The sequence below is a fragment of the Podarcis gaigeae genome (genome assembly GCF_964106915.1).
Source record: "Podarcis gaigeae genome assembly, chromosome: Z".
In the NCBI taxonomy this organism is placed as follows: domain Eukaryota; kingdom Metazoa; phylum Chordata; class Lepidosauria; order Squamata; family Lacertidae; genus Podarcis; species Podarcis gaigeae.
The window spans coordinates 41,130,704-41,156,264 of NC_139691.1; the positions used below are offsets into that span (position 1 = coordinate 41,130,704).

General features: G+C 42.2%; 1 protein-coding gene across 6 annotated transcripts in view; it reads left to right on the plus strand.

Moving 5' to 3' along the window:
- The window catches only part of IL1RAPL2 (interleukin 1 receptor accessory protein like 2), a 499,644-nt gene that overhangs the window by 195,635 nt on the left and 278,448 nt on the right, over positions 1–25,561 (plus strand). The window contains exon 1 of one of the 6 annotated variants that reach the window (XM_083722869.1): positions 23,942–24,003. The exons of the other annotated variants lie outside the window; for them this stretch is intronic. Within the exon in view, the coding sequence (XP_083578995.1) occupies positions 23,973–24,003 (31 nt within the window). The 5' untranslated portion in view covers positions 23,942–23,972. Of the gene's footprint in view, positions 1–23,941; positions 24,004–25,561 lie in introns of those variants that run through there. 6 annotated transcript variants of the gene reach the window in all.

The window sequence follows — 25,561 nt, forward strand, 5'->3', positions numbered from 1 at the left end:
TGCTCTGCTGAGTGAGCCGTAGCCCTTTCCCGAGGTGCATGAAGAGGTTCTGAAGTCTAAGCACTGTCAGTCCTAAGCAGTAGGCTTAGTCTATGAGATGCCTAGTTCAACATGGCAAATCCTGGTAACTTCCACAGAAGCCCCTTTCTATGGGGAAGGTCCATAGCTTAGTGCCAGAGAATCTGCTTTACATGTAGACTATCCCACGTTCAATCCCTACTGTCTCCCTGCTGCGACAGACCCCTGTCTGAAACCCCAAGGAGCTAGCTGTCTTATAGCGAGTCAAACTATTGGTCTATCTAGCTCAGTATTTTCTACCTTGTCTGTCAGTTGTTTTCCAGGGTTTCAGACAGGGGCTTATCCTGTCCTACCTAGAGATGTTGGAGGTGGCATCTGGGACCTTCTTCATGCAAAGCAGATATTCTGCCACTGAACTGCACCCCTTCCTTGAAAGCAGTTTCTCAGCAGTGAAAGCAACCACATAGACATCTGGCTGTGCCATGATGGCAGTGCTAAGATGAAGTAGCAAAAGAAAAATAAACCACCCCTTTAATTGTAGAAGAGTTACACATGATCTAATAGAGCAGTGGTTCTCTTCTGGGTTGCAGACCACTTTGAGAATCTAATGAAAGCTATGGGGCCCCCTTCCTTGAAAAATATACACAAACATTTGTCTACAATTTATTTTATTGCATTGGAAAAATCATTTATATCTGCACCTGGTTCATGATCCTTCTGAGGCCCACAGGTTAAGAACCCCAGTAGTATTAGATATGTGGTTATGTAGGAGATATTTTCTTCTGTACCAGTTTTCCTCTGTACCAGTACAACTCAATCAATTTCTTGGAAAGTGAACTGGAAGTTACTCAACTTTTCTGTTTCATCACATCAACAACTTTCCACATCATATCCTATTAGAATCAGGTTGAATTAGTGTTAGTTGTCATCATTAAGGTATGAAAGACTGATCACATTAGAAAGTGTCAGACTGCATTAGTTGAAGCAAATGCTGAAACAATAAGATTGAGGGAGGGGGTTGTATCACTCATTGCAGTGTTGAGCCTCGTTAGTTCAAGACACCAGCATAATAAGATGGGAATAGTTGAGAGGGGAGATCACTCTCTTCACTGGAAGCAAAAGTCCTCCTTTTGAATGTAGGAATGAGATCTTCGGGTCTGGTCAAGATCAGGACAGTATGCCAGAGTATGAGAGAGGGAGAGAGAGAATTGATCTCCTGAACCTCAAGGATCTGGATCCCTCTACCACTCATTGAAAAAGTGGCTCCAACAATCAAGAAGGTGGTTTCTGCACGTGCTGTAGAAGGAAGCAAGGGGCAGATGGGGCTTGTCAACCTGGGAAGGGAACCCATCTATGAGAAGGAAAACTCTGATCCTAAACATGTGGTCTTTGTTGGAAGCCGCCCAGAGTGGCTGGGGAAACCCAGCCAAATGGGCGGGGTACAAAAAATAAATTTTATTATTATTATTATACTCATTCAGGAGAAATGCTTTGGGATCAAACCCTGAGGAAAAATGCATACCCGCTGCTTTACAGAACATCTTCGGGAGAAGAAGGGACAAAGCAGTAAACCCTACACAAATCCAGAGTGGAGTCCCTAAAATGGTTGGACAGCATCTTATAAGCCTCCTTCTGGCAACTCCTGCAGCCCACTTGGTGTCAAATGTATATTGCTCTGCTTTCTTTTCAACCACATCAGCGAGGCTGAGACTTGTTGTCAGGGCAACCCAGGGATCTCCTTACACACTGCCCAGGCTTGCGTCACAGAGAGGTCACTTCGGTGCTGCTAACGCAGCAAAAACAATACGGGAAGCAGCTGTTGCAAGTTACTGGTCTCTGTAGACACAACAGGTGCTGTGATTCTCCAGTGGTTTGACTTCATCTCAAGAGGTGCACTCCATTTCTCTTGAGATAGAGAGATGACAACAATGCAGTGCATTGGAAGCAGGAGTCCTTACTTCAAATTTTGGAAACTGGGCAGTTGGTGTTGGAACTGGAACTGCATGGATCATTCAATTTGTAACTTAAGGGTTAATTCTGTTGGCGTTATAGTCAGCCAGATGTGTGGGTGGGTGTTGCTTAGGAACCAGGCAGAGTGGTATGATATTCAGTGAGGTAGCATGTGCTCTGGCTGTGTAGTTCTGAAGGAGTTCTTCCTCTGTACGCTTAGTTGAATGTCTCCCTGCTATGTACAAGGCCTGAACTAAGAAATACAAAACCTCTCTGTTCCTTTCTTCTCAGACTATACTCTGTGTTTTGTTCAGCCTCCCAAGTAGAATGGCACAAATACTTTTCTCTCTGGACTCCATCCATAATCTTTAAGTGATTTTGCCAGCAGTAGAAACAAATTTTCAAGGAAGGCCTGGTCAATATCAGAAGAAAAGGCCGGAGCATGGGAGCATTGATCTCCTAAGCTTCTAGGATCTGGGTTCCTCTTCCAATGATTGGAAGCAGGATTCCTGATTTCAAATTTAGGATGGGGATTTGGGCAGTAGAAATGAGATCTTGGGACGTGATCAAAACCGGGACAGTATGGAATATGGAGTTGTTGATCTCTTGAACCTCAAGGATCTAGATCTTTCTCCCATTCTTCATTTATAAATCCAATTCTTTGGTAATCAGTAACAATACAGAGTTGGAAAGCAAAATGCCCGAAGACTGGTTCACATTTGTAGACATATCACTCACCGTTTCCATAGGTGAATGTTGCAACTGAAAAGTGAGATCTTGTGAAAGTTCTGTTGACCTGTGTGGTGGCCTGTCCAAGTCACCATTAGATGCTGCATCCTCAACAAATAAACTTTCATGTGTTACCTAGCCCAGAGGTAATCCTGGATTAGGTGGACAGCATACTTCACAGTTTTGAGGTTTTTGTCAGATGGGGTTAGAACAAGAATGGGGAAACTGTAGCCTTCCATATATGCTGGATTCTGAATCCCATCATCCTTGAATATTGGGCTATGCTGGGTGGGGCTGATGGGAGTTGGAGTCCAACAACATATGGAGAACCCCCAGCTCCCCATCCCCAAGTACATTAACCATGGGTTGGCTGGAATCTGAAACAGAGAAGAAAAGGCCACCTGTAAAAGGTGGGTAGGGGGGCGGGTTGTGCAAGCAGTACTAAACTGCATTAAAAAGGTAAAGGGGATTTCCTTCCATGGAAAAACTTCTTCTGAACTGAACATGGAGAGCTTTTGCATCTGGGGTCTAACAGCATCTGGAGGGCGCAGTTTCTCCATCCCTGGGTTAGAAAGAAGGAATCTGAAGCTCTGGTGGGAAAAGGAGACTAGCTTAAGAAACTTCGGTTCGGCTATTGCTTCACAAAGGCTGCGTAGTTTAGTGGGTGGATAGAAAATTGTCATTGGGAGATAGGGACAAGTGAACATTTTAAAAAATGTATGTGGTGTGTTACGGGAGCTGTCACGAACCCTACAATTATGTGTGATGATCTTGCCTTTCAGAAGATCAGGATGGAACAGTGACAATTGAATAGTTAATGGCTATTTAATAATGAAACCCTTTTGTTAATCTTCAGTAAATGCAGCACACACACGTAAGCAGATTATGTAAAAAAAATAATGCTTTTTTTAAACCACTAAATCCCACTTTAGGGAGGAAAAGCTTTTAATACGCTGGTTAAAGAGTCTAGTCATGCTAGATTAGCATTGTTATACATGAATAATAAAAATAGCCGGGCCTGATTAATGTCACTTAAAGTTTCTTAAAATGAGCAATATAACTCTTTGAATTAAGCAGCTTGAACTGCAGCTAAGGATTCCTGGGGAATGATTTGTATTAAAAAGTTAAGACCTTCACTTCTTTTTCTAAAGGGAAATCTATCATCCATGCAGGAATTGCATACCATTCACTTGAAAGCATGAAAGGGAAGGCACTTCACAGGCCATAAAGCGTAATAAAAGAAGATCTAAAATTGACTTTCATGTTAAACAGATTACTTACGTTTTTTTCCTTCCAGAAAGGGACAGGTATGGGGAAGCTTCCTTGACTCTTTATCACCATCCAGACCTATAGTTACCTCTTTCAACCGATAGCTTCATTTTCTACCAAGTGTTCATAAACCAATCACTGTGTTTCAGAATTCCCTTTCTTATTGGTGGGCAAAGAAGTGAGAAGACCATTTCACTATATTTCTTAAGAATCCCACCCCAGTCATTTATCTTGAGTATGGGACTCACCATTGGCAGTGGCACAGCTTCTTAGTGTTTCACCCTACTCCCCAGGTTGTGTGTGTGTGTGTGTGTGTGTGTGTGTGTGTGTGTTGCAAGCAATTGCAGCAGCAACTGTGTCAGCAGCTTTCCCCCTTTCTTCATCTTCCACAATGCCCAGGACATGGCGTCGTTCTGGTGTACCCATAACAAATATCTGAAAATATTTGGAGAAAACTATGCAAAGCAGTCATCTTTTTCAAGATGCATGAGGCACAGAGAAATCCTTGTTGTTTTCTCAGAAAAATCTCCATGGAGAAATTGTGGTTCAGCTCTATTGCAAATGCAGCTCTGCTTGGTTGTAGGTAGATACCAGGTAGAAGAACCATACCATCAGCCAGGAAACAGGTGAAAGAGATCAAGTAAGGGAAAGTGCCATGAGTGGGAACAAGCTAGAGCTGGGAAAGACTATCATTGCCCAGGCAAAAGGCCCAGCTTAAACTTGTAGCCTTCACAGCCCTTCATGCTGAGGGATAACACAAGAAACTTATGCATCTGGGAAACTGTCTGATACCCACCCCTGCTGCTGTGTGGATCATATTCACTGTTTACTGACAAGTTCAGGGAGGTGTTCAATAAACCAAGTACTTCACGATAGCACTGGAGCTGTTCCACAATGAAATCATTAAAAGCTGAACTGGATGACATTAGGATACTGGAAATAATGAGGCAAGACACAAGGTATTGGGCAAAACTAGGACCACTTTATTAAATATAGCATCAGAACATAATGACATATGCAACTGCACGGGGGAAATGAAAACTGTGAGTAGTAAATATCCCCAATAGTTGATATTTCGTTGTTGTTTAGTCTTTTAGTCGTGTCCGACTCTTCGTGACCCCCTGGACCAGAGCACACCAGGCACTCCTGTCTTCCACTGCCGCCTGCAGCTTGGTCAAACTCATGTTCGTAGCTTCGAGAACACTGTCCAACCATCTCGTCCTCTGTCGTCCCCTTCTCCTTGTGCCCTCAATCTTTACCAACATCAGGGTCTTTCCCAGGGAGTCTTCTCGTCTCATGAGGTGGCCAAAGTATTGGAGCCTCAGCTTCAGGATCTGTCCTTCCAGTGAGCACTCAGGGCTGATTTCCTTAAGAATGGGTAGGTTTGATCTTCTTGCAGTCCATGGGACTCTCAAGAGTCTCCTCCAGCACCATAATTCAAAAGCATCAATTCTTCGACAATCAGCCTTCTTTATGGTCCAGCTCTCACTTCCATACATCACTACTGGGAAAACCATAGCTTTAACTATACGGACCTTTGTCATGCAAGGTGATGTCTCTGCTTTTTAAGTTGATATTAATATCCCCTTAAGTTGAAGAGGGAGGTATGCCTGATTCACACCCTCTAGGGCATGGGTAGGCAAACTAAGACCCGGGGGCCAGATCCAGCCTAATTGCTTTCTAAATCCAGCCCGCGGACGGTCCAGGAATCGGCGTGTTTTTACATGAGTAGAATGTGTCCTTTTATTTAAAATGCATCTCTGGGTTATTTGTGGGGCATAATAATTCATTCATTTCCCCCCAAATATAGTCTGGTACCCCACAAGGTCTCAGGGACAGTGGACCAGCCCCCTGCTGAAAAAGTTTGCTGACCCCTGCTCTAGGGGCTGCAAAATCCCAAGTCAGTGACACATGTTAACCTCAAAAGTGATCCATACCCTGCCCCATGGGTCACAAAGCCTAATGTGCAAGTTTCTGGCACCACTGTTCACCTCAAACATGCTGCAGGGTAGTCACCATCTGTTTGAACCTCTTTCCTTCCCAGCACACCTCCAAGGAACCCATGGGAATTAAACCAAGCTACCTAATTATCCAGCATCCACTCATAACTGCTCCTACTCCAGTGTGGAACAGGCAAAAGAATTCCCCTCTATAGACCAGTAATAGAAAAATACAAAAATAAGCCAACTGCTTACTTGGTCCAAACTGTGGCAACCAGTTAAACTCATACTGCATACTGACTGAGTGCTCAGAAAGGAGGAGGAGGTGGGTGACCTGGCCTTAAATATCCTCTTTCCACCTCTCTCCTATGCTGGAACTTGCCAGCTTCATAGACCAGAAGTGGCTTCATGCCAGTTTCCCAGGCCCCACACAAAGGCACTATTACCTAAGCCCTTTTTGAAGCTGGACACAGGAGCAATCTTGGCATCAGTGATTGCTAGTTATCAAAGACCTCTTCTGGTGTTTTCCTGAAAATGCAAAAGTTAAACGTCTAAAGGTGCAACAAGCCCTGCCCCCATCTGTGTGAGCTTAAGATGAAGGGGGCTTCTTCATGCATTCTACTAAACATGTATCAAGGGTTCCTGAACTCTTGGTTGCTTCTAAATCTCATCCAGTTCTCAATTTGTCACCGCTAGAGAACTTGCTAGCAGTGCTAGGAACCAACTCCCTACAATATGAGATTAAAGGCAAGGGTCAAGGGTCATCACTGAGATGGGGAACCTGTGGCCAACAACAGCTCCTGGGCAGCCATAGGTTTCCCATCTCTAGGATAAGGGTTAAACGTGTACCCTGCCTCTCACAACAAATCCAGTGTCTAGAGGTAGAAGCAAGTTTTGCCCATGACCCAGACCACAGCATTTACTAAGATAGTCTGCCTAGATCTGTTTGGGGTACAGAGAGAGCTTGTATCATGGTCAATCTAGAGTGTGAAGGGACATTGCAAGAGTGGGGCAGGATGTTGACAGCTGTCTTCAGTCAAGAATGATTGTGGAACCATTATTTCTAACACAATTGTGTAGAAGTATTTTTTTTTAAAGAATAGAGCCTTTAATCTACCCATTTACTTTCACTCCCGCTACTGCACTGAATTAGCTTTATTCTCATGAGAATTCTGCAAGCAATCTATTGGGTTAAGCTTATATTGGGTGTTTGTGCTTTTGGCTAGGACTTAGAGCAGAAAATAGGAAAATGAGGTAATTCTTCACTGTATTTCCATGCTTGCCAAACCCATTAAGTATTTATAATCTCTTACACAGAATTCCTTCTTAGTCAATCTGCAGTTCTGGTTGTGGGCTGGGGAGACTTGGGGAGATTTAGGAATAAACTGAGGAAGAAGACAGAGCCAGTTTATACAATCAGCTTGCATAAACTGTCTCTTGGGCACATCAGAAACTGCCTCCTGCTGAAATGGACCACTGGTCCTTCTAACTCAGTATTGTCTACCACTGTAGACTGGCAGTAGCTCTCCATGAATTCAGACAGCCCTACCTGGAGTTGTTGCGGAGCAACCCTGTGACTTCCTTCATGCAAAAGCTCTACCACTGAGTTTCGGCCTCTCTCATGGCTGCATCACTTCAGTATGTAGCTGGAGAGATCTCAAGATCATATGCTCCCACATATATGTCTATGTTTTAATAAAGCTCCCTGCCAATGGGAAACATATTGTGTTCAGGTCAGCCCAGAACGCTGTTTTTGTAGGTAAAGACTTATTTTCATGCTCCCTGATGGAATCCTCCAAGTGTTACATTTTACTTGAGTCTGGGGCGTATTATGAACTGGCCCTCCATGAGCCATGCTTTGGAGCTGCCTCCTACAGACACAATCTGTCCTGTTGTGGTAGGTCAGCAGAAGACCCAGAACAACGCCCTCTCAAACTTCCATTATATGCATTACATAAAGCAAATGCTACTCCCATGGACAGTTTAGAGAAGGGAACTTCTGGCCCTCTGGATGCTGTAGGACTTCCTTGACAATTGGCCACAATGGCTGGGACTGATGGGGGGGGGGGGAGCACAGGTTCCTCAACTCTGGTTTAGGGAGGAAAATCCCCACAATGTGTTTCACTTACATTTTCAGGAAGTAGTGACATCTGAACAATCCTGAAGGCTCTCACAGCTGCACTTGAAAATATAGCTTGGGGCGCTGGATAAGGCTTCCCGAGCTGGGAGTTAGCTACCTCTGCTTTCATATGAGTTGATGCTGTTGCTAATTCTGAATTCCTCTGCTAGTTATTTTATTTGTTGATGTGTTAAAAGCTTGCCTTTGCTTTTCTGAAAGGAAACAACCTCTGACAGCCATCCCCCCCCCCAATGCCTTGGAACATTTTTTAAAAGGAAGTTGGTTGCAAATTGTCCAATCCCAGAAGTCTTACTGTCCAGCTCTGTTTTCCTGATATTATTGATTCTAAAGCTTTGGAGCAAGAGAGAGAGTCTTGCCTGAAATTCTTTGCTGGCCAAATGCCCAACAGCTTGAAATAGTTTCTTATGGGGATCTTAAATTGGAAAGTTGGCTCAGACTTGAATGCAGTAGGTGGCCCTGGGCAAGTCACTGCCTTTCTGCTTCATTGTCCCTGCCCCTAAAATGGGTATAGTTGCCATCTTTCTTTCCCAAGAAGGTTTAACATCTACATGAAGCAGCTAAGTGGGATCATCTGGAGTTTTGGAGTAAGTTGTCAGCAGTAGGCTGATGACATGCTGATGTCTTGCCTCCATAACATACTGAATAAGAGCCAACAAAATGAAGGATTTGATGGTAAAGAAATGTGGAAGCTTTAATTCTGCATGTAACTCTCAATCCAACAAAGCTTTTAGAAGTCATTCAAACTTAAGGTGAAAAAGCACAGCTTTTTAGCACAGATGACAACACAAATGGTTATAATCAATGGTAATAAGCTATGGCTTAGAATGCAGTTTCCCAGCTGCTGTAGTGTGGAGCTGGTGTGGTGTAATAGTGCAGAGACTGAGTTGTCAACTGGAAATCTTACCTTTGCCATTAGGTGACTTAAGACAAGCCATCATGTCTCAGCCTCAATCTCTGCCTGCAATATCAGGATTAATAAACTGACTTAGGCCAATACATTCTATCTGAGAAATTGAACATGACTAGGAATTTATAGAGCAGGAAGTCGTATGTGATTGGTTCCCTGTATCTAACTGGCAGTGACACAGCACATCAGGGTTGGGAACTTGGTATCCCTCCAGATGTTGCTTGAGTCCTTCAGCTCCCAACACCTCCAGCAGTCAGAATGGCCCATGGTAAGAGATGATGGGAGTTGTAATCCAGCAACATTTGGGGAAGGGGCACAGGTTTCCCATTCCTGCCCTAGAATGTTGGCATTCCTAAAAAAAACCTGCTGCCCCATATGGGTCTTTGCTACTTGGACCAGCCTTTAAACCAAAGGATCCTAATAACTAGACAGTTCCATCACTTATCAGATGTCTAGGAACCAGCCTAGCTGAGAAGATGCTTGCCTGAAACACTGTGTGTTGCCTGATGGTGGAATGCCTTATTTTAAAAGACAGGTACTTGTACCCTTGGTGACATGTCTGCATATGCCCCTCTTTCACATTTCCAAACACTCAGATGCATTTTGGCCTTCCAGCCCTTTCCCCATTCTCTCAGCACTTTTGTATGAAATGAGTGTGCTTCATACAGTGTCAGAGTGAATACAAGAAAATCAATAAGCAATTTGTGTGATAATTAATTAGGGTGCCAGAGTGAATTATGGCTCCTTCCCCTCCTGATTTGGGTCAGAGTCCCATTTGATTTAGGAAGTTGTCCATTTTTCAATTATAGTTTGCTGGGTACTTTTTTGGGGAGGGAAAGAAAATATGACCAGAGAAGAAGACTGGCAGGTGGAAAATCATGTTATACAAAAATGCATGACATGGTAAGCTGACCATGTCAGCTACAACGTCCTGGATTAATTCTATGCCACAGGAAATTCACTGTATCAGTGCATATCAGAGATCAAAAGGCTAGGGCTGCCATCCAGCAAAGCTGTTGTGCATGAATAAAACTGGATGTGTACATGGAAATCGTTATCTGCTGTGCCCTTGGTTGGCTTGATCCAGGGATTGGAAAATCTTGTGTTTCTGGGGGAGGAACTATGTTGCTGAAATGCTGACATTTTTCATGGTGACTGAGCTGAAATGCATCTAATTTTTTATTCTTTTTTTGAGGGGAGGAGAATATAAGAATGCTTCCCATTTTCTCTAGTCAGGTGCATTTTGGTTGTTTTGATCCCATTTCTGTGTTCCTCTTACTGTTCTAGGCACTACAGGAAGAAGCCTTATCTATTATCAGATCATTGGCCCCACTAGCTCTGTGTTATCTGCTCTCATGACAGCAGCTTCCTGGGATCACAGGCATCAATTTTTCCCAGCCCTCTAATTGAACCCCGCACATTTTCCCCTGCAAAATGATGGCCCTTCCTTGTCTTTGCACTAATTTGTCTACATGATGTCTGTGTTCTGCCTCAGATGTGTTATGCCTCTGAGTATCAGTTACTGGGAATATCGGATGGGCTGATTGTATCTGGTCAGCTATTGTGAGAAGTGGATGTTGGACTATACAAGCCATTGGTCTGATCCAGCAGGTTTGTCTCATGTATATTAAAGACAGGCACCAGGATGAGGTCAGTGAGATTCATAGTTTGCACAACAACATCTGCATCTGTATATAAGGAGATTTCTTGTCCTGGGTGTGGGAATGATAGAGGGTTGGTGGCCCAATCATTATTATTTGTATTGGAATCTGGGTGAACGCTGTTGCAACATTTCACATGTTGAGAAGCCTGCATGCCCATATTAGAATCGGAATTCATTCTGAATCTGAAAGGCAATAGTAACAACAAAGGAGAAATGGAACCTACTAGTTCTGGCCATAATGATATCACCATACTTCTTCGGTTAAGTATGGTGTGTATGTGGACTCAATAAATTGTCTCAACTGCTATGTGCCATACCCTAGCATGGCTTTTGCTCCTCCTTACTTTTATTAGTCCTTAGGTGGTGCAGTGGGTTAGTGTGTCTTGTCGTTAATCAGAAGGCTGGTGGTTCAAGCCTACCCAGGGTCCCTTCCAACTCTACAGTTCTATCATTCTATGATCTACCTATAGGCATAAACAGGTCTCCACAGGAACAGGAGTAGAAGCGGCTCTGCTGTGAATATGGTGGATGATTGCCTGTGTTATTTTGGACAAAAACCAACATTGTTGAATTACATTAACACTCAAACCTGCCAGTTCTGCTGTTTTACACATGTTCTACCTCCCTGCCATATATTGTTACCCATCCAGAGGACATCATTAATTTGGCAGTGTACGAATGATGTAAATTAATATAATGCCAAATTGCAATAAGTGAATCTGCTTTTAGCTTTTCCTCTTGCAAGCTTAATTCCCAGGGATGGCTGGTACCCACTGGAACTGGCAGAGAATAAGTCAGGGAGACCAATTACAGTCAGAATCAATGAAATCTAGATTTGCCGCCGTCTTCCTCTCATAAGAGTTCTTCAAGGGCCAAACTGCAAGGGCCAAACAGACTAAAGAGGAGGAAGCTGACAGCACATACTGCTTGCTGTACTGTGAATAAGAAGGCAAGCAAGTGGAGGCAGACTGAAGTTGATGGAAGGCTAGGCCCCAGTGGCCTAGCCTCCACTATCAGTGCCTCTTAAAGAAACATTAATTTTTTTTGTGGTCCTTTGCAATGTCTTTTTGTGGAGAAAAGTAATTAGCAAGAGATAAAAAGGGTGGAGCTTAAGAACCAATGCAGCTTGCAGTCGAAGGAAGCTAGAGTTGCTCTCACACTGTTACATAATATTTTGGCTGTGTGGTTCATGGAAACAGTGACTTGACCTTATACCAGTGCTTTGTCAAATGAGTACATAAATTGTTAGCTCAGTCTCCCTTGGGGGTAGACAGCTTGGGAAACTGTCTCCTTGCAATCTTTGAATCTGATTTGCTGCTATTAGTTCATGTATGTATTTGAGCAGTTTCCCAATAGTGCAAAAACTCATCACAATAACAGGATTTGCCATAGCCCAAACAGACATGTAGTTTCTCTTCTAACCTTCTATACTCCCACATTAGAATTCCAGAATATTAGGCACTTTAAAAAAAAAGCAAAGAAAGTGCTAACTCTGTGCAGGTGCTCATAACTCTGACATTTGCAGACCAGAGGAACACAAGGGTGTGTAAGGTGTGTGAGAACAGTCACATAACTTCTCTCAGTTCTGGCACAACCTATCATTAGGTCAGAAAGGAAAACCTTGCACTCAGTCTTGGATAACAGCAGCGTGTGACCAAAGGTGCAGACAATCAGCAGCAAATTCACTCTTGAAAACATCAGATCGAAGTGGTAAGAGCAGAAAGGCCATAATTATTTTGCATCCCATCTCTGCATTAATCTATGAATTCTTTTTTTTTAAAAAAAAACAACCTGTATTTATACATATTTTTTCGCAGTGTAAGCATTTCAAAATGTATTTGGTTCTAAAATATGCACAGGATTCATAGGTTGAGACGGGCCCAGTGTTGTTTTCCTGAGAGAGATGGCACATCAAGAAAAACAAGGAGAGGTGATGTCTTAGTCAGAGCGGGCAGGAATTCCTGCAGGGATTCTTGTATGTATTCTTTGCCTCTTCTTAAAAGCTTGGTGGGTAGGCAGGAAAACCCATGGGAACAAGTTTGCAGTGCCTAGGCATTCTTGGAACTCCTGTTACTAACCTCAGGCTTGTGAATCTCAGCCCTTGGTCCAGGACTAGATTTATTGTTGCTACTCCTTTTTCTTGTAAGGGCACCTGGATGAGCTTGTGTCTTTAACACAATAAGAGCTTACTGAATCAGGCCAGTGGCCCATCCAGTCCAACATCCTCTTCTCACAGTGGCCTGTTGGATCACATGCGCAGCGAAAGTGATGCCGAACCCAGTTCCATCTAAATCATCCATCAGAGGTTGATGGATTGATCCAACATGGCCAACCAGATTCCTGTGGGAAACCAGCAAGCAGGTTTCAAGTACAAGAGCTCTCTCCCCTTCTGTTCTTTCCAGCAACGGATATTCAGAAGAATTACTGCCTCTAGAGCATTTCTTTCCTTTCATCTAAGTGCACTTGTCACTGGTTTGGGGCAAGTGCTAGGACAGGAGAGCCACTGCCAGTGTAGAGAATAATGTAGAACATAATGGGCTAGATGAACCAGAAGCAGCTTCTTAAGTTTGCTTGTGGCTCTTTGCATGGCGGCTTGGACCAACTTATTGACTTTATTATGTACTCATTCTGTGATGTACAGCTACTGTCCCATCACTATTAGCAATGGCAAGAATTAGCAGATTCTACTGGAGGTTCTTCAGCTCCTTCTCCAAGAAATGATACCAAGGTCCTCTGTCAGCATCAGCTATGAAAACATTGCCTTTCTGTGTCCCTTTGCAAAACTTGGTGGTGTTGCATCAAAGAGCTAAATACACCCTGCAAGTCTTCTAAAGATAACGGTCTGCCCTTTTAACCTGAGAGGAGGCAAGACAGAAGCACTGTAGTGTTAGCTACTTGTGTTTAATGAAGAATGCCGGTTGCGATACAAAAAAATCTCTGTGTGTGTGTGTTCAGTGATGACCTGGGAATGTAAGAGCCCAGGGCACTGCAACAATGTGTTGCTATTTTTAAGGATGGCTGGGTGACAGGTAAAACCCATTAATTTGCGCTCCTATAGGGGTTGATGGAAGATTAGATTACTTTTCGATGCTTTTTTCTCCCTAAAGGATTTTAGTAAGGCGAGGGAGAGAAACCAGGGTGGCTTTTTTATTATCGATTCAAAAATGCTTTAGTGGACTCTTTTTCAAACTGGAGTACTGTGGGGATCTTTTCAATGTGGAGGTTAAAGAGATGGTGTACAAAAATATGTTTAAATGAGGGCTTATCTATGCCACCATGAACCTAGCTTGCTGTTGCACCAGTTTGCCTGTTACGTATTCTTCTAAAGAACCTTGGCAATTATAGTCTGGCTAGTATTCCTTGCTGATGATCCCCAAAACTATAAATGAAAATGCTTCCCAACCAAATAATTCAGGTTAAACCCATTTTAACTCTGTAGTGGTGATGCAGCCTAAGTAAACGCTACCATAGGTCTTGCAGCTCTGCTTGGGAAAGCATGCTATAAGGGACTTTGGGTGTGAGCCTCTTGAGCAGGACCGGCCCACACAGGAAGCAAGGTGAGGGAACTGCCTTGGGTGGCAGGATCCACAGGGGCAGCACATCCAGCCTCCAAGGAACACATTGCCCATGGCTGCTGCTGCTGTCACAGTTGTTGTTGTTGTTGTTGTTTACTCATTTAGTTGTGTCCGACTCTTTGAGACCCCATGGACTAGAGCATGCCAGGCACTCCTGTCTTCTGCAGTGACAAATACATCATGCTCTTTGGAGACTGTTCAGCAGCTCCCACCCACCCCCATACCACTTCTGCAGGGGCCTCTTGGTGTCTAGGAGGCACTTCTGGTCTGCTCCCAATGCTAAGGATTAAATGGCAGGGGCTCCCTTCTGGGATCTCCTGGGGTCTGCACCTTCAAGGCGTGAGTCAGAGTGCCCCCAACCCCCCCCCCCAGCCTTTGATTCCCACTTTAACCATTGGATAAGGTTGATTTGAATCCCCTCTCTACTTGTTCCCAGTGTATATCTTCACTCCCTGTTTCTTCCCTGGTATTGGAGGGCACCATGTTGTAGTTAGCCTCAGGTGCCAAAGGTCATGAGCTGGACCTGCTCTTGAGCAGCAGCCACACCTCACCCCCCCACCCCATGCTGCACAACAACCTGCTTGCCTCCTTGTGAAACAGAAGGTGGCCCAAACAGCTGTTTGTGATAAAGAAGGGCCTGGTACTGATAGATAGAAAGAAAAATCCCTACAGCTATGACCAGTCCCTTGGAAGCACCCAATGAAGGAGTCTTTGGACCTTGGCCAAGTTATGTCCGAAAGAAGTGCTTCTGTTCTACTGTATTTAGGATGGGGGATGAATTATATTCAGTTTGCATTTGAAGGCAAATCTATCAAATTTACACTTTCCTAAAGAATGTGGAACCAAAACACAGCCATCCTTTGAAATTTGTTCTTGTATTGAATTTGTGATGTAGTTCTCCAACCAAACAATATTTACAAAAATGCATGTTAGGGTAAATTACACATAAAAATAATTATATTCAAGGGGAGAAACATACAAAATACATTATGTTCAGGAAAACTTTGAAAAATAATAATAATACAGTAGTCAGAAATGCATACAAAAATTGTTTATTAGGATGAATTCACACCAAAGTGTTGATTAATTTTGATAAGGAATTAAAACAAAAAATACATAGTGCTGAAGAAATGTGGAGAGCTGAATTTAAGATTGGAAAAATGAGAAACCAAGATGTCTGAAATCATCAGATTTTTTCAGCCCTGATAGTAATATGGTGTCACAATTCCTCTGTTTTTTGTTTTTGTTTTTGTCTTCCATGCTCTCCTTTTCCATTGGATATGGAGTATAGCTTACTCCTTTTTCCTCTAAGGCTCAGCTCCTCAAACAGTGGCTCATCTTGTAGTCATCCTTCCTGACTCCAGCCTTCATTAACAAAACCTTTTATAATTTCCATGTCTTATGGTCTTTGAAGGTAGCTTTGATGGCGCTGAGGTTGTGCTTTTTTAGTGTATTTTCTTCTGCAGCAGACAGATGTTTAAAAATACAATGCAAACATGCTAGCCATTTTTAAAGAACCTTTCAAGACAAGCATCTCTTGCGATCCACATTAGACAGGTTCAGCAGGTTTTGTTTTCTGAAAGCAAATTTTGTTTGGCAGGAATTGGCTTGGAGCCACTAAGAATTTGAGTGACGCGGTAACCTGATTTTCAGAACCATTCGAGGAAAATGCTTCTGAGCCTCCAGTAAATAAATAAAAGTGAAGGATCCTCTTGTACAAGTCAAAAATTCTGTGGCTTTTCTGAAAACACAGTATTTCATCAGTTTAAGGCAGGTGTGGGAAGACTTCTTTTCCATCAAGGGACCTTATGACAGAGGTGGGTGAGGCTAAAGTAATAAATGGGCAGGGCAATTTAAAAAGAGGGCAGATTCCTCCTTCTTTCTCTGCCACACACTTTCTGCCCCACTTCCCTCCAGTGCTTGGAATGAACTTATTTGGTTTAATGAGCTTCACTGAATTAGGTTTTTTTTTTTTTTAAAAAAATAAAATATCTCTGACCTGCACCCAAAAGTTGCTCCCAAAGTTACCAGGTAAACTGAATGTGAATGAAGTCCTTTTGGGGGTAGAACTTTGAATGATTTTCTTAAAGGAATCTTTGAAATATAGCCTTTGCCCATAAAACCCCCAATCCAGATTTCATTTTTGCAAAGTTTCATGTGACCAGTTGTTGATGGCATTGTGCATGTGTGTGTTTATACCACTGAGAGATAGCCATGCTCATGTATCCAATTGGAATCGCATGCAGCCTGTGTTTCTCCTTCTCTGCCAAACCTCCATATTCAGTCATTGATTTCCCTCCTTTACAGAAAATAAATTGTATGGAATCAGACACAATGAAAGTTGAAAATAATTGCCCACACCAATGGAGCAGCAGTTTCTGCATCTGATTACAGTGGTATCTATTGTTTAAGGTCAGATAGAGTCAGCAGACAGACCATCCAAAGCTCCTCCATTATACATTTTCCTTCGCTCAGTTGCAACACAGTCAGTTCAAGTTAATGCAACATGAATTGTGCACTGCAACTATTTCAGCAAGAACATTTCAAATGTCAAAGGTACTCCTTTAAAGTTATCTTGAGTACACCGTGCTTCAGTGGCATATTTCGTGAAACATGCATAGAACTTTAGCAAAATGCTTTAAAAATAACATTTAAAATAAATAAATTGGGGGAGTTCTTGCTGGGCTTTATCACATCAGGCTGAAAGTGGTGGTAGAGGATTGCACCCCAAGTAGATTTTCTACATGTGGGGATATGCATGCATGTGAATGTGATCCTTGTTTTAGGGAAGCTGGATAATTCCACTGAAAGCAGAAGCAGGAATAGCTTTCACTTATTTGTCCCATGTCCAGTATGGAAATCCATCCAGTGAATATGATCAGTATTTATTCCTTTTGGTGTTGTTACTTTTTCCAGTTTGCAGTTGATTGGTATCTGATCACCCACCCACACAATTTGCATTACATTCTCTTTTAACTGAAATAAATGGGGTAGAATAATGTAATGACAAGGTATCTGTACCACAGTGGACAGTGAGATGAATAATGTAGGTTTTTTGTCAGAAGCCAAACTGCAGCAGGACAGAAAATGTGGCAAATACAGGGCAGAATAGAAAATTGCACATTCTCCCATCCCTTTGGTGCAAATGGGTCAGTTCGTCTGGCTGTTAACCAGAAGGTTGGTGGTTTAAGCCCACCCAGGAATGACTGTGGGCAGGATTCCTGCATTGCAGGGAGCTGGACTAACCTTCCAACTCTACATGATTCAGTGATTCTACTCACCACCATCACATCCTGCAGACATGTTCTAAAGCAGAGATGAGGAACCTCAGAGATGAGGGCCAACCAGGCTTCCCTATTCGTCCTTCAGGACTTTCCACAGATCCTCCTCAGGCCATGCTTCTCACTGGCACTGGATTCCCCTGAGTACTTTTGCCTGGCTGGATTGTGTTTTTGAACTGGGATAATGCCTCTTGCTTGCCTGCATGGAGGATGCAGAGAGATGTACTTGTGTATAGAAACCTCTTTCATGGCTTACTGATGCCACTTCTGTTGCTCCACCCTCTCTTGCCTCTGGCCACACCCACTTTTGCCACTGTTGCTGCCCACTCTTGGAAAGTTGACCAAGAGGGAATGTGGCTCCTGGGCTGAAAAAGGTTTCACACACGTGCCCCAAATATTCAATGGCTGTCAAGGAACCATCTTCTGGATTGCTTGATGATGATAGGGGTGAGATCTTTCTGCAACAATGAGCCTTCATGGTTGGTGTCTGGACCACACGAAACATGCATCCATGGGGACTGAAGCAGCTGTTAAAGATAACCAGCATGAAAGACGGGTGAAGAGGCTGCTTGTTTGGGGGAGGAACTGGTGCTGCTTTGCACCACTGGCCTTCAGCTGGTGGGTCAGGATCCACTATTGGGTCACAGCTGGATCTTACGTGGGCTGCAACAGTAGCACTACCACTATACAAATACATGGTAAAGGTGGGCCTTTAACCCAAACAAGTCTGAAAAGGATGGAGACTACCAATGTATACCATATATATGTGTTACATAAGCAAAGTATTGCTTAGAAAGACCATAAACTAGTGGACATTTTCATCACTTGTTGGAAGTGACTAGGGATGGATGAATGTGTCAATTTCGGTTTTTCATTTTTTTTTATATAAATATTTATTAAGAATTTTTATAAGAAAAAAGCATAAATAACAAACAACATTGCTTATGTCATACACAAAATTTCATAACTCCTTTGGACTTTCTCACATCTCCCGCTCCCACTTACATTGTTAAAAATTTTTTTCAAGCAAATTATCATCTTGTTTGCAATCTTATATCCACTCATTTAAATATAATCTGATAGTTCTCCCAAAGGATTTGTCTTTTCCTTTATCTCGCTTATCGTCTAGTTTCAATCTAGTTTAGTGGTGGCCAATTATTTATGATCAAGCATCCTTCTTAACATTCAATCAAATTACAATATTTTTGTAAATAAGTTTTAAATTTCTTCCAGTCTTCTTCCATCCTTTCTTCTCCCAGGTCTCGGATTCTGCCGGTCATCTCTGCCAGTTGCATATAGTCTATCAGCTGTATCTGCCATTCTTCCAGTGTGGGTAGATCTTGAGTCTTCCAATTTTTGGCAATAAGTATCCTTGCTGCTGTTGTTGCATACATAAAAAATGTTCGGTCCTTCTTTAACACCCCCTGGCCGACAATACCCAAGAGGAAGGCCTCTGGTTTCTTGGTGAAGGTATACTTAAATACCTTTTTCAGCTCATTATATATCATTTCCCAGAAGGCCTTCACTTTAGGGCAGGTCCACCAGAGGTGAAAGAATGTTCCTTCATTTTCCTTACATTTCCAACATTTATTATCAGACGAATGGTATATTTTGGCAAGTTTAACTGGGGTCATGTACCATCTATATATCATTTTCATTACATTTTCCTTCAAAGCATTACATGCAGTGAAGTTCAGCCCAATGGTCCACAACCTTTCCCAGTCCTCAAACATAATGTTATGCCCAATATCCTGTGCCCACTTTATCATAGCAGATTTAACCAGTTCGTCTTGTGTATTCCATTTTAACAGCAAGTTATACATTCTTGATAGTACCTTAGTCTTTGGTTCTAACAGTTCTGTCTCCAACTTCGATTTCTCCACCTGGAACCCTAGTTTTTTGTCATTTTTAAAACCTTCTTTAATCTGGGCGTAATGTAACCAGTCTCGCACTTTACCCTCCATTTTCTCCAAACTCTGCAATTTCCAATTGTCACCGTCTTTTTCTAATATTTCCCAATATTTTGGCCATTTGGCCTCCATATTGGGTCTTTTTCGGGCCTTGGCTTCCAGAGGGGACAGCCACCTCAGAGTTTTGTTTTCCAATAAGTCTTTATATTTTGTCCAGACATTAAATACTGCTTTCCTGACAATATGGTTCTTAAAGGCCTTATTGATCTTAACTTTATCATACCATAAATATGCATGCCAGCCAAAAGCATTGTTAAAACCTTCCAAATCGAACACATCAGTGTCTTCAAGAAGTAGCCAGTCTTTTAGCCAGCAGAAAGCTGCGGCTTCATAGTACAGTTTTAAGTCTGGCAGGGCGAAGCCCCCTCTTTCTTTCGCATCAGTTAATATCTTAAACTTAATTCTGGGCTTTTTGCCCTGCCAGACAAATTTAGAAATATCTCTCTGCCACTTCCGGAAACACTCCGTCTTGTCCACAATTTGCAATGTTTGAAACAAAAACAACATCTTTGGCAATACATTCATCTTAATAGCAGCAATTTGGCCTAGCAAAGAAAGCTTCAATTTTGACCAACTGTCCAAGTCTCTCTTAATTTCAGACCAACATTTTTCATAATTATCCTTAAATAGACTCAGATTTTTTTTCGGTTTTTCAATCCCCCGCGCCCCCCAGTCTTCAATTTGGTGGTTCAGGATCTGCAAACGACAGAGGTTCAAATTAGAATGCAAACTTAACCAATTTTCCCCACATCTCTAGAAGCATGTAGCAATATAATCTCTCTTGCCCTTTCCAAAGTCTATTTGAAATCAGACTATTCCCCCAATGATGGCAGCAGCAGCAGCAGCAGCTCCTTGTTGACAAATGCACTTTAAGGAAAACTGCCTTCAACCTCCTCCTTTTTGAGAGAGAGTAATTGCAAAGGAATTTCAGAAACTGTTCACTTTCAAGATTGCATTTGTCTCTGGAGAGTAATTGTGTACAGTTGTATATTCTTGAAGCAGTATTTACAATCCTTTTTAGAACTTGCTGTTCAGTGAAGGCTTACGTCTGTCACATTTCATTATTGTGCAGGCACGTGCTTAACACCTTTTTTCACATCAAAACATCGCTATGCCAAAGCACCCACTAGCACAGTGCTGCTGCATGATGGAAACTTTGGCTGGATCTAGACACATCAAAGAAGCGTTTCAGTTAAAAGCATTGTAAATTTAAACAGGGAAAACAAGTAGAGAAAAACGGGACTCCACGTAGCAATCTGGTGGCACAATATTATATTGCACGTACAACGCGTATAAATCGCTTTTTCTTTACCAGTCTAGCTCAGTCCTTTGTCTTTGTTTAATAAAAACACAACAAACAACAGTTCATTCAGATCTAGTTACTTTATTGAGTTTCGACATATCTATGTTGTGTCAAACAATTGATTTGAAGAATTGTTTAATACTGATAAAGTGACCAAGCGGCCCTTTTTGTGTTAAGGACATAGCTTCCTAGTATGTCTAAACTAGCTGCTGCAACTGCTTTTTGGGGGTGCATTTAGGAACCCTTGGGTTGAAGGAGATCTGGACCTCAGCTTAGAAGTCTAATCTTAGGCTGAAGTTCTGCTCAAACATTCCACATTTCTGAGTCATTCCTTGCTCTCCAGTATGGTGTGTACCAGATTTTGAGTAAAGTCAGGCAGTCCTTGGAGATTTTTATTTTTATTTTATTTTTTAGAAAATGGATTTAAGGTAAAAGTATTTTATTGTATTAAAAAAGAACACTTTGAAATTAGTTTAGAATACACGACTTTCTTATTGCTGCTGATCAAATGCAGAATGACTTCTCTATATTTTTTTTAACTTGAAAGAGGCATGGATTCCTTCAAAACTAGAGAGAACAAGCTTCCCCCTTTCCCCAGCCTTTCAAAACAGAGCATTGTTGTATCGCTAAACCAGCCTGCCTCTGTGCAATCATCTGTCTGCTCCTGGGACCTGACACAATTACTGCTGAGAACAAGGAAGCTGGAAGGACGCTGGTAGTTTTGTTGGTGAGGAGGGGATGGATGAAGTTTGTTCGAAAATATATTTCTTAAAATTTCCTTGTGATGCGGTGCAACTTTTGACTCTGAATTCAGAAGTGTGCTCCATGTATGGATGGGGGAGAAATCCGTTTCAGGTCACACTTGAAAACAAACCTGTTAAGTTCACACTTTTTGTAACAATATGTGAACCAAAGCACATCCACGGTTAAAAAATTACACTTCTCTAAATTTTACAGTGCAGTTCTCTGACCTGGTAATGTGCACAAAAACAATAATAGTGTAAGTAAAATAATAAAATAATAGTGTAAGTAATGTGCAAAACGGCATTACTTTTAGAAAAATTGCTTTGCAAAAAGGGATATATTAGCCAAAATTGCTTACATAAAAGAGTTTGTGCTGGGAGGAATTCGCACTAAAGTGACAATGAATTTTCACGAGGACTTAAAAAGAAATCCACAAACAGATGTGCAGATGTGGAGATTACAAAAAATGAGAAACTGCAAGGATCAAAAAATGACAGATTCCCTTATACCTAGTACGCAACTTCCAGGAGATGCTGATGTACTATTGATAAGAGTGGTTTTATTTTTTTAATTGCAACAGTACCCAAAATGTCTTCCACCTAAGATGTGCTTGTACAGCACTAAGGATCCAGCTATTTCACAGTCCATGGTGTTTTGTACTTTGCTGTTTTGCATGGGTGCCAACTTGAATAAAATACTGGAGGGGGGGGAGGAGGTAAGTCCCACCCACATAATAGATCAGAAGATGTGGTGCATGCACACCATTTGAATGCAATGCCCATCAACTTTGGAGGAGCCCAGCACCCTCAAATATTTTATTGGGGGAAGCGAAGGGACCTCAGCTGCTAGGAGTTGGTTCTTATGCTGTTGTATTTTTTAATTTGGGGGTTTTCACTAATGAAAATATCACCGGGGATCAGTTCGACCCCAATTAAAGTAAATAGGAGTGAAACACTATGCTTCTATGGTATTAGGGCTCTAACTGACCCCAACAAACTCAATATTTCATTTATTTTGATGCATAGGGAGAAAGAGGGTTACCCACTCAGTATTCCCCCCACCTCGCTTAATTCATAAACTCAGCTGTTTAGACAGTATGACAGCCTGCTTCTACCGAGCCAGGGTAGCTCAGTGCTGTTTTTAACTGACTGGCAGCAGGTCTTGTGGGTTGAAGGCAGGGATATTTCCAAACCTCTTCTTTATATGTAAGGGCATTTTCCTTTCACAAGCTAAGTGTGCTTTGCTTTGTGCTACAGCCCTGCTGCTTTTCAGTTAAATTGTGTGGGTAAAAGGATCTGGGGCCTCCGAGACTCCATGACAGCATTCCCTTAGTTGGCTCTCCAGATGTTGCTGGCCTCTAACTCCCATCAGCTCAATGCAGTGTAGTCAAAGGATGATGGGCTCTGTAGTCCAATAATATCTGGAGGGTATATAACTGGAGAAAGCTGCCTAGTAGGAAAGAACATAGTGAAGAACACTGGACACCATCGTTATATAGATGTAGCCCTGCACTGTAAACCATAATTCTTAACAGAATGTCATCTATAATATTATTTTATTTGTAAACCTATATATGTGGGTTGCCTTTTAGGACACTGTCCTCACAAGGCAGCTTATAATTTGTCTTTCTCTCACACCTCACCACCCCCCAAAAGCAGCCAACTTTTCATTACAGTAAAGGCTACAGACAATATTCAATTACAACTTCATTTTCTCATTTCATATCACAAAATATTGAAGTGAGTGTCAGAGGTTCCCTTGTAGAGGTAAAATGGTAAGAAACGGTCACCACCTTTGAAGAAAATCACCAATGTAAGAGAAATCACTTGCCTCTCAAAATCTTGTTCATAAGTAAAATTTCCAAGAACTTGTTAAACTGTTCTTTAATGGGTGGTGAGGGGCGGGGAACTACTGCAGACTCAAGAGGAGCAACTCACCCTGTGATTACTTTGCCCTCTGGATGCTGTTAGACTGCAGCTCCCTTCATCCCTGGTCTTGTTGACTAGGACTAATGGGAAGTAGAATCCAACAACATCTGGAGGGTATCATGTTAGCTACCCCTGAATTGAAAGAGTCCCGGCCAACCTTAGTACATGTGCACCTTAAGTGGTAGTAAGTTCCTCTCTCCCCACATTGTTTGCAGCAATGTAAACTACTGATTTTCAATATTTGATTAGTAAAGTGTTTTTTCTTTCTTTAGCAGGATTAGGGCAATTAAAAAGACTGAGTAGCAGTTAAATGAAGTGTCACAGTCAATACCTAGGATTCTAACATGAGTGAACAGAAGGAAGTTCATGAAAGGCAAGTTTCTCATTTTTCCTTCTCCACTGTACCATCTACACAGTTTTCACCAGAGGGATCTTCCTGAATCATGTTGGATGGGGCATACATGGCCCCTGGGGAAGGAGGTATCTCCCAAAATGAGGTTGGAGGTACCTTTTCCTTTTTGATTGATTATTCCCTTGCAACCCAGCCCTGAACACATGGAGAGGTATTTCAGAGTACTTAGCAAGGGTAAGGGAATGGAAAATGTTCCTTCTTTCACTTCCTCAGGATCCGAACCCATGATCAAAATTGTGATGTCGGCTGACATTCACATACAGATGCTGATAATCCCAGGCAAATGTCATGATTGTCAGTCATATATCCCCACTTGTTGGACAAATACTAGTGAATGATGATAGTCACACTTAGGTGACTGTCAAAACCCATTGGTTTATTTATACTTGTGGGGCATTCATACAGGGAAGATTGCAAAGATATGAATTCTGGCATTCACCAATTTGGGGATATTTGCCATAATGTAAATGTTCAAGAATGAGCAAGATTCCTGATGCTGGATTTATCCATAAACAAAGCTTCCTTTGATAAATCCTCTTGCACATTCCAAGTCCACATGCTGTCCTGGTAATGCTATAATTAAGCCAAAGAGTCATGTCAAAACGGCCTTTTCCATCTGTTGTGTGATCTGCTTAGGGACCAATTCAGAAAGAGTGACAACTGACCTGAAAAAAAAAGAGAGACACTTCCACCTCTTCTTTTTCAGGTCCACCTCTTCTTTTTCAAATGAACAGGAAAAGCATTCCAAGTCAATAAAATAACTGTTGTCCCCCCCATCTGACTGACACATTCTGAAATCTGCTGTGTTTTTCCTTGAAAATGTTGTGTCTTAGAGAGAAGGCACAAAGGTCAACTCATGCACAACATACAAACACATTATGAAACATTTTAATTTCCCCCTTATGTAAAGTACAAAAACCATGGGAAGAATTAAAATTAGCAGCAGACTGTCTGTACCCCCCCCCCAAAAACCCCACTCTCTTTCATTACTAAGATCACATCCCAAATCTGCTTGCTGTTCTCTGCTAAGTCTGAGAATGTTTGGTCTAAAGAACTGACGTGCAGGACACCAAGAACTCGGCCTGTATTTATAATACTAATTGATTTCATTTATTTTCCCTCCCCAGAGCATTTTTCACTGTCAGCCTTGCCATTATCTTAATGTTGTTGTTTCCAATAAACACTCTGAAAAGTCGTTTTAAAGGCAGGGGGTCTTTGAGCACAGATGTGTCAGGTGTATCGGCCCGCTCTCCTCCGAGACAGTGAGATTGGCTAGAGGAAACCCCATGGAATGTTGCTTCTGAAAGAGCCATGGTTTAGCCATCTGTTTGAATCTCTGCTACCTGGAGGAAGTCTGTCTCATGCTTGGTCCCATGACGGCATGGAGTCATATAGCAGAGGCGCTTACCGTTGGGTAATGTGAAACACGAGAGTGTTTGGAACCAGAGGCAATCTTTCGAAGGTCATTATCTTTAACAGGGAGATAACAAGGTTTTTCTGTTGCTGTGTACATTGGAGGGGCTGAGTTTCTGCACCAAAATATTTGCAAGCAGATGGGGCTCCTGTGGGCAGCAGGATAGTGTTGCTGTTGAGTTTCACCTAAAGGGCAATCAGATTTCAGGTGAGTTTAGAAGTGCCAGCACCATCTGATGGAGTTGAGGAGGTGATAAAAGTGGGTGGATAACTGTGTGATTCTAAGCACATTAACATGGAAGCATGTCCTAATGATTCC